This window comes from Seriola lalandi, unplaced genomic scaffold, assembly GCF_002814215.2.
Source record: "Seriola lalandi dorsalis isolate HSWRI2012SDOR001 ecotype SW California unplaced genomic scaffold, Sedor1 jcf7180002054885, whole genome shotgun sequence".
Classification (NCBI taxonomy): Eukaryota; Metazoa; Chordata; class Actinopteri; order Carangiformes; family Carangidae; genus Seriola; species Seriola lalandi.
In genome coordinates this window covers 7268426-7278020 of record NW_019525437.1, presented here as the reverse complement: position 1 = coordinate 7278020, position 9595 = coordinate 7268426, and the positions used below count along the sequence as shown (strand labels likewise).

Here is a 9595-nt window from a genome sequence, read left to right as displayed (position 1 = left end):
GGGTGGGGGGGCTGGAAGTGCTTGTTGTCTCTGTGGAGAAGAGGCTGTGAAGACAACAGATACAGATACAGATACTTACATCAAGTTTGCTGGATTTTTACATGAGTAGGTGTAAATTGTACGTGTTGTTTCATTGTAGTCAACAGAGGGGGACATCAGTCTACAGCTACTGGATGTTGTATTAAAATGACTACACTTACCCCACAGTTATTTTAAACCATGAAAAAAGATGGTTTCATTATGACAAACATATGTGCCTTTTTTTAATTCACTAAATGTCTTTATATATTAATGTTGTGCAACAAAATTTTGTTCTTAATATTTGTTCATCTTCATCTTTGAGCTTTCCTGATTGTCACAAATATATTTTGAGTTTATTGTTTGTTTTTTCAAGATGACAAGAAAAAAGTCCTGCATAAGGAAATGTAATTTCTCTGACTTCACAAAACGTTCTCTCTACTGCATCAGTTTCCATCCATTACTCTTCAGGTGCAATAAATGCACTTACCTTATGCTAGTCCACGCTTCTCTTCCCTCTGTAAATGACTGAACAGATTGAAGTGATATTAGAAAAATCATCGATCTGTGGCATCCCCTCTTCTAAAAGGTTTTGCACAATATTCTATTCTTATTCATAAAATATGGGAGATTGTTAATTTATAATACAATAATAAATCTACATACAGGTTTAAATTCAACATGGTAACATACTCACCTGAGCCAATGTTGCTGTCTGAGCATGTGACTACAAGAAGAAGAAGAACAACAACAAGTCAAACTTGCTCAAAATGTTGTCATCCATGTTCACAATGTTTCAGCTGCATTATTTCTCTTTACTACCAACTGTGTGTTAATACTGCACATTTGTATCATAAAACATCAAGGAATATCTGCTGTCAAAATATTCTTCATCACCAGACATTACTGTCATACCTGAGTACAGTCTCTGAGGGCAGAACTGGACTTTGCTGCCCTCTGGTGTGAGCGGAGCCACCACCACGTGATAGATGTCCCCACACTGGATGTTGCTAACATCACAGCTGTTTTCCCCGGGAGACGCAGTGCAGGTGAAGTTGTTGCTGCCGCTCATCATCTCTGTGATGTAGCCGTGGCTGCTGCCAGCGCTGCGCCAGTACACCCGCAGAGAGTTACCAGCCATCCTGTAGAGCCTGACACCCGAGGGACAGCAGGCACCTACGAGATAGAGAGACAGTAATCAAGTGACGTGCTGCATTGTTTTATTCTATGTGGACGTTAACTACTCAAAAAAAACAATTTTTGTGGGTGCAAATACATCCTCACTCACTGGACGAGAAGCCCTGATAAGTGCAGTTGGCCCTGCGCCCGCTGTGGCTGAACGCCTCCATGGTGACGGTGTAGTTTGTCCCACAGGTGATGCATCCCATGAGGCAGTGGGAGTCCTGGGTGTGGCAGCGTGCGTGACCACGCGGCGATGTCAGAGAAGTGATGAACGAATGCGCCCCTTTGGCGTGAGACCACGAGACGTTGGTCATTGCCTGAGTCACCTGAGCCACTGTTAGATTCACCGGGCAACAGGGTTCTGAAAAAGAGGATGATATATGTGTACCTCAATTTATCTAATAATAACATTTATTTCAACCCCACCAACAAAATCTTTTTTTAAATTAAGTCTAAATTAAAGCTTCAAATCTATTTATGGTCCCTAGAATGGATGAAGTTAGTGGGAAAATACAAGTCAGATTTGCAGTGGCCATGTTGCATGACTTTACAAGGGAGGAGGCCCAGAGGAATGCAAAGCTGGTCTGAAGTGTCTAAGATAATGGCAATGCGGTGAGAGGAGGTTAAAATACATTTTGTTTGAAATGTCTGTTAAAATTTTTTTTTATTGTTATTGTTCTAATCATTGGTACACTTTTATATTGGTTTTTCCTCAGTCCAAACCTTGGGTAACTCACCTGTCTCCAGAGAGTCAGAGTAGCTGGGTAAACTCTGGCCAGCGGCGCTGCTCGCTGTGACGCTGACTTCATAGGTGGAGCCACAGGGAAGGTCAGCGATGTCGCAGCTGTTTCCAGTGGTGGTGCAGGTGTGTTTGCCGTCATCTCCCATCGCGCTCGCGGTGTAAGTAGCTGCCCTGTTGTTCGCTGTCCAGCTCACACTGACGCAGGAGGAGTTCTTCGGGTTCAGCATCAGATTCATTGGCATGCAGGGAGCTGATGGGGATGAAGGAGAGCAATAATTAATTAAAAGCTGACTGAGTTCACTGAGCATGTCCATACCTTTTGAGGGTCCTAAATGTTTTGTGCATTTCCATTAGATAAATAATCATCCAAAGCAATTACAGTTATTCAAAACTATCAATTTGTGGTAATTTAAAGAGGCAGTACATCAACCATATAGTCATTAAAACAAAATATACAAGCTTTTATTATACATGCTTTTTTTAATATCAAATTCATTATAAACTCACTGATAAAAATTCTTCTACCAAAGTAAATATGTTTAGCTTTAATCAAGATGAAACGTGAAGCAAAAGTGGGTAAGCTAATTAATATTGTCAAGTATGTGTATTGTAGGCTACACCATATTGAAGTTAATGTGAAGTTTTAATTGTGTTTTTAAATCATTTTTATGTGAAATCTAGGATACAAAGTTGGCCACAGTGCGACTGTACAAGACAGATAAACAGAACCAAAGTGCAAAGTGAAACGGGATATATATATAATGTATATATGAACAGGAGTTTTCAACCTGTGTCTTTGGTGTGAGCTTTGCATGCAAGGTTGCATCCACTGATTTCATTGCAGGGCGTCACCACCATGCTGTAGGCACTGTCACAGCTGAGGTCAGAGAGGGCGCACACCGGGGCCGTGTCGTTACACAGGATGACCTCTGAACTGTCCGCAGCCCGAGTCTGGTAGAGCTCTGCCCCCCGCGAAGCTGTCCACATGATCTCCAGAGTGTCAGTGCTCACCAGGGAGACGGATACACCCTCGGGACAACAGGGCACTGAAAAGACACAGGTGACGCAGAGGTAAGCACACGACGATAAACATGTATGATGATGATAAACATGTAATCTCTGCTGCCACTTACAGGTGGTATAGTTGAGAGTCTTTCCGGGAGGACTGGCTCCGGCCTGGTTGAACGCGAGCACAGACATCAGGTATGTGTAGCCACACTGGCAGTGGTAGGTACAGTTGTTGCTGGTGGTGTTACAGGTCTCTTCGCCACCATCGCTTCTCTTGATGAAGGCCACGTAGCTGTCAGCGTGAGGCACCGTGTCCCACGTCAGCGTGCAGTTTCCTTCTGTCGACTCCACAAGATCCAGAGACTCTGGAGGGCAGGGGACTGACAGCACAGGGTCACACGGAGTTTAGTCACAATTACATTGAGACAGTGCTTTCAAAGTTGTCTAATGCCGTGTCATATTGGATCCATAACTATCGCAGATGTGGTATTGTAGTCTGTTTTTGTCTCTTTAAGATACAACATGTTTTGATGAACATGTTTACTCAATAATTTTTCTCCAGTAATCAGAAACTAATGATTTAAATTTTCATGAAAATTCACACTTTATCATATGAAGTGTGATAATAACTCTTGTTGCATATGATAAAAAGAACTGATGAAAAAAGTACCAGAAAGTAGTGGTAGGTAATTTTATCTGATGAAGCCCTGTAGCACGTTTGACCTCTTCTCTCTTTTATGTTTTAGGAGAATATGGTGGTAAAATAAACTAATGGCTGTCTCATAAGTAAATCTCAAATATGTACTGTGTGCAGCTCACATCTTATCTGTCCATGCAGTTCAAATCCATTTGTCTGCTTATGTGACAGGGATTTAATTCTTAACAAATTCTTGATCTGCACTTGTGCTTAATTAAACCAGTTTGCAAAAAACACAGCTCCACAGCAAAACTAGTGGTAAAAAATAACTCCATGGGGCGGCTCTAACTCTGTGTGGACTGAAATTAAACTCTCTAACACATTACATATTTTTGCCTACAACTTGTTGTATAGCTATTACTTTAACAATTAAATGCTAAATCTGATTTGCGGTAGCAGGCGTGAGACATATGGATAAAATCTTTGGTTGTTTGGTGGAAATTTATTTAGTAATATTGAGTGTGATATAAAAAATGTCTGTTAACTAATAGATAGAATAACTAGATGTGAATGTTCCTGATTAATACAGTGAATTAAATACCTGACAAGTCAATGTATATGATCATATTGCTGTAAAAAACTTCTAAAACCTAACCTAAGCCTATAAAATCTATAAATTAAATCTCCCAATATTTGATCCAACTTATATCTGTGTAGTATGAAAGTCAAAATAAACCAATAACAGGTAAAAACAATAAAACAGACAATATTAGCTCTACTACTCACAGGTGATGAAGACCTTGGGGCTGGACGGGAAGCTGGGCCCGGCCTGGTTTGAGGCGGTGACCTGGATAACGTGTACCTCTCCACAGGCCACCGGAGACAGGGTGCAGGAGCTGGACGTGGAGTTGCAGGTGAGGTTCTGGTCACTCATTACAAAATACTCGATGGATCCAAAGACCTCCGCTTCGAGTTCCCAGGACACAGAGAGTTCGGCCACATCGTTACTCATCACCACAGAGACGTTGACAGAAGACGGTGTTGGAGGTCCTGTTGAAAGAAAAAATCATAAAGACACAGCCAGTGATGCATCAAACACACATAAAGTACATATAGGAACACACAAAAACACCAATGAAACAGTCAAAAATATATGTACATACAAACATATACCTGATAGTACTGTGAATCTAGACACTGTGTTACTAAAGTGTACTATTTGAATACCAATTTGATGTTTACTTTAAGTCTTAATATGTTTTTCTCCACTGCATTTCTGAGGGAAATTGTGCCCTTAATGTCACTTATTTATCAAATGGCTGTATTACAAGTTACTTTTTTAGATTAAGATTAAAATGTAGACAATTAGTTGATAAAATATGATGTACCCTACCCAACACACAGACACACTATAGCAACATTTAAACTCTGTTTACATGTAAAACACCAATTATTTAATTTATTCATTCTTAGTTGCATTTTATTGCTTTATTCCCAAGCCTCTATGTGTAGAATTTATATATAATTGCTCCATCTTTCCTCTGATGGTGTGTGTCTTCATCCAATCTATGTGTTGCTATCAGCCAAGTAATGCTTAATGATCCGATGTGTCTGTTTCGATATTATCACTGGGAGGCGCCAAAGTTGGACATTTTCTAATTTGACACAAAAAGTTAAACTTTTTAACTTTTCCTCGCAATGAAGTATTTTTCCGTTGTGGTATTTCTCCATTAGTAATGAGTAAAGGCTTTAAACTCTTACAGTCTGGGCATCAAAGCTAATATGCTACTTTCTTTGCTAAAATGGGGCAACGTATAAATTAATTCTATTCAGAAAACGTATCTCTTTTTACTTTTAGTTGGTGATGGGATGCCTCATGACAAACACCTACTGGATGACACAGTTTAGCTGCTTTCAATGGGTACAGCCACAGCCAAACAGTTTTTATAGGTCACCTGATACGTATCAATCCAAAATATCACACAGGTGAGAGCTTTATCTTACATGGCAGCAGAACTATGAGCCTAATTATTTGTTTGTATATCTCTTCATATATAATATCTCTCGTTATTATAACAGGATTATCGACTAATAATAGGTGTTAGTGGCTGTTGCTAATTACTATGTGGCACTTTGAAAACACACGCTGTGACAACAAGTGCGTCCTTACGTGTTGTCTGGTTGATGTGCAAACTGCCCTCTCCCTGTCGGCCCTCAGGGTCCCAGGCCAATCCCTTGATCATGTAGAGTGAGCCAGCATCCAGGCCAGAGATGGTCAGATTGGTGTTGGAGGTGTTGTGCTTCATGTTGGTGTTTGAACCAAACTTGTATACGGACAGGGTGTACTGGACAGCGTGAGCAATGGGGGGCCATGACACAACGATGCTGTCGTTGGTGGGAGAGGAGGTGGAGAGCTGAGGAGGAGGCAACACTGTGGAAGAGAGGAAAGTTTGACATGTTTTACATGTGAGATGCTCTGATGGATCAAGACTGCGCTAGTCTTGTTGCAATGGTGTGTAGATGACAAATAACTCCACTGGGCTGTAGTTTATATCCCTACAAGTTCCATCCAAGACTATTTGTCTTTCTTGGACACAAACAAACAGACACAATGTCACTTTAGTAGATAGTGGTAGAGCATTCAGAGCTAAAAGTGTTTGTGCCACAAAAAGTACTGGAGAAAAACTCAGTAAAATCGCAGATACAACAAAAGACTTTGCAATTTTTTTGCTCTTTTGACACCAACTTTAAGAGAATATACAGTTTAATATAGTAAAATTGAATCTAACATATTAAGTATAAAATTATTCACTTAGCAAACACATTACATACTGTATGTGTATAGCAAATGTCAAACCCTTGAGATAATTGTTCTTTATCTGTTTCCTACCTCTTTGTACTTCTCTTCTGTTTCTTGCTCTGCTGTAATATGAATTACACAATATTTAAGTCTTATCTCGACTTATCTTCTTTTCATTTATTTTCTAGACAGAGTGAAAGAGAGAGATTAAGTACTCATTCCACCACTGAGGGACAAAGGAGATGAGTTTGAGATATTAAGTGGTGTTTGTCCTATATGATGAAATCCAAAGATCCATAATGCTCGTTGCATGTTTTTTTAGCTCATGAGGATCAGATTTTCCCCCCGAGGTAGAAGGGGAGGTGAGAGGTGACAACTATGTACTCGTGATGAGGTCAACTCTTTGTGTGTTTGACATAGAAGGGTCAGGTATAGGCCCAGGGGGATGCTGATGCATTCCTTGGGTAAGACAAACCTGGGTTTACACACATTTTACTGAATATGATGCATGTATACATTCTCTCACAGTGTTGTATATAATGGTTCTGCTGTGGGACAATGAAGCAGATCAAGTGACTTCTGCAGGACATGATGAGTGATGACAAAAGTGCTCTGTGTCTCTTGGTGAATATGTGACTCATTTCTACGCATAATCCAACCCTATGCCGTTATTTTTCCCGTTTACTCTGTGATAATCTCACACACAAATAAAGATAATATGAGAAACACCAGTACCTGTCATTGCAGTCACAGGAAGAGACGGCTGGCTGCGGCCTCCGCTGTTCACAGCCATGATGCTGAGCGTGTACTCAGTGTACGGTGTGAGGGACTGAATCTCAGTGGGGGAGGAAGAAACTGTGTCTTCTCTGTAGAAGCCATTGGAGTTCTGGACGCGTATGATGTAGTGAGTCGCCCCGGACTTCAAGGTGAAGTCCACCATCAAGGTCCTGCTGTCCTTCGGTTTCACTGTCTGGATGGGCTCCATGGTCTCAGGGGCTAAAAATAGTCAGTTCAGATTAGTAATGGTATCCAACAAGGGGACACTTATTGTAAGATTTTTGGTAGTGGGACGCAAGGGATGGCCTCCACATGATCTCCCATGTTGACTGATTTTAGGAGTTAAATAATGGGGAACATTTTATTTCCTCTCTTTATTTCTTCTCATGTAGTTACACCAAATGTAACTACAAAATGTATCATATTCAAATATTTTTTATCATAACTGAAGACCACTATTATCTTTTTTACCCAACTGTAGCTACTGTACACATTTATAAAGTATTTTAAAACAAAGTGAAACACACAAAAACGCCAAAATATAAACTAAAAATAGCTTGTTTTGAAATGGAAAATGAATGATCAATGAAGCACTAAGAAGAATATTCTGTCACTGGGTGCAGGTTTAGACCTCACCTGTAGATGACTCAACATTGGCAGCGCTCAGTGTTCCTTGGGAGTTGTCCAGAGCTTCGACTGTGAAGACATAATTGATGTTTGGGGACAGAGAGTTGACAGAGCCCATCACTGTGTTCGGACCAAACTGGGCAAAAGCGATGGGGTTGCTTGGTGAGCTTTTGGGGGCAACGGAGATCTTGTATGAGCTGGCTCCAGAGTACCTGGTCCATCTGAGAATCATTGTCTTGGATGATGCTGAGAACACGGATACTTGGATAGCTGATGACACAGATGAAAGAAAAGGAGATCATTATAGCACTTATCACCCTAAGACATGACATAATCAAGGGTTTGTGCCTGTTCATTCTCATAGATGACAGTGATAAAACATCTACCGTGGAATATATATTAAAAGATAATATACAGTACCCGATTCAGTTGCAGCCTGTAAATATAGATGAGAAAATATTATTAACAATAGTTTATGTAATTATATAAAATCCAAGTTACTACTGCCTAGTTAAACACTTTGAATGTTATTTTTCCATTGCATTGTGCTCTTCCCTTTTCACAACCAGAATTTGAAATAAACTGTCTATTATAATAAATTAAATTTCATTACTGTACCTGTGAGCATATGCCCAGCAAGACAAAAATCACCAGCCACTTCATTGTGCCCATTCTTCACGTCTGTACCTGGAAACACTCCTCTCACTGTTTCTCACAGTGTGCAGCCTCTGTTAGATTTTTTTTTTTAATGCTTCACTCTTAACTGTTTTACCTTTTCTAAAACATATGTGGTATCTGTTTTACTTGAAATACCTGCATCTGGCCCCTCCCACTGGGAGCAAATGTCCAATCCTGCTGAAGCAGAGAGATATAACTTGGGGCAGGTGCAAGTTGAATAGCACGAGAAGGAAACACCTTTGTAGCTATAGGCATGATATTCTATATTCAAGGATGTAGTCAAGGTGCCAAAAAAATACAGGGGTTTGGCAAAGGGACTGGACTTCCCCTACCTAGAGGCCTCAGAGCACTCACATTGAACATAATGAACACATTTTCTAAATTCGTAATTAGTTTTTTTAATTTTAGAAGCCCTTTTATTCCAGATGTTACCAACCACTAAAGACAAACAGGCTGTAGGGAGCACACATCAAAAAAACTTTTACAGGTTGCCGGATCAAAAAAATAAATAAAAGAACAAAAAGAAAAACTGAAGGCAAAAGTCATCAAATAGGTGGTTGTTATTTGCAGTTAATCTACTCACTGGACCAATCAGAACAGAGCTGGATATCATTGTGTGATACTCCATGTAGGGGCCTGGAAAAATACATAAAACAACATTTTACAAGAATATCTCATATAATAGCCTACATAAAAGAATCAGTCAAATGTAAAGTATAAATCACATAAATCATCCAGAGGAAACAATTATAAATACTAAAAGTTCTAAGACTGGATATGAGATAGAAAGTCAAAACCTATAAGTGACTTAATATCTCAAGACTATGAATAAGTATTACATTATTTTTTATGTAAGTCAAAATCTTATTATTTCATACTTTTGATTTACTTAATTATCTCAGAAATTTGTCGTTTTTTTCTCCTCATATTAGTATACAACTCATAATTTCTTACTTGTTTGACTTGAAAAGTAAAATCTTTGACTTGTCTCATAGCTTTAACTTACCACGGGTCATCACTGACGAAAATGGCCGTATTAATTTATAGATAGATAGATAGATAGATAGATAGATAGATAGATAGATAGATAGATAGATAGATAGATAGATAGATAGATAGATAGATC

The 9595-nt window shown here is 39.4% G+C and overlaps 1 protein-coding gene across 1 annotated transcript; it reads right to left on the bottom strand.

The window, feature by feature from the left end:
• On the bottom strand, positions 1–8542 carry LOC111671620 (fibronectin type III domain-containing protein 7-like). Its single transcript, XM_023428754.2, has 14 exons — positions 8410–8542; positions 8212–8227; positions 7801–8061; positions 7123–7383; positions 5758–6018; positions 4374–4637; positions 3076–3330; positions 2731–2988; positions 1938–2192; positions 1307–1561; positions 934–1194; positions 716–745; positions 509–546; positions 1–44 (listed from the first exon to the last, which is right to left on the bottom strand). The coding sequence occupies exons 1-13, from the start codon at positions 8461–8463 to the stop codon at positions 515–517; spliced, it is 2463 nt and encodes an 820-aa protein (XP_023284522.1). The 5' UTR covers positions 8464–8542; the 3' UTR covers positions 1–44; positions 509–514.
• Positions 8543–9595: the final 1053 nt, after the last annotated feature.

What these genes read in the sequence shown, in the direction of transcription:
- LOC111671620 (XM_023428754.2), bottom strand. Translation starts at nt 8,463, where the DNA reads ATGGGCACAATGAAGTGGCTGGTGATTTTTGTCTTGCTGGGCATATGC. An exon ending in CAATGTTGAGTCATCTACAG is followed by an intron (nt 7,384 to 7,800) that starts GTGAGGTCTAAA and finishes GACTATTTTTAG; the next exon opens with CCCCTGAGACCATGGAGCCC. An exon ending in CCCCAAGGTCTTCATCACCT is followed by an intron (nt 3,331 to 4,373) that starts GTGAGTAGTAGA and finishes CTGTGCTGTCAG; the next exon opens with TCCCCTGCCCTCCAGAGTCT.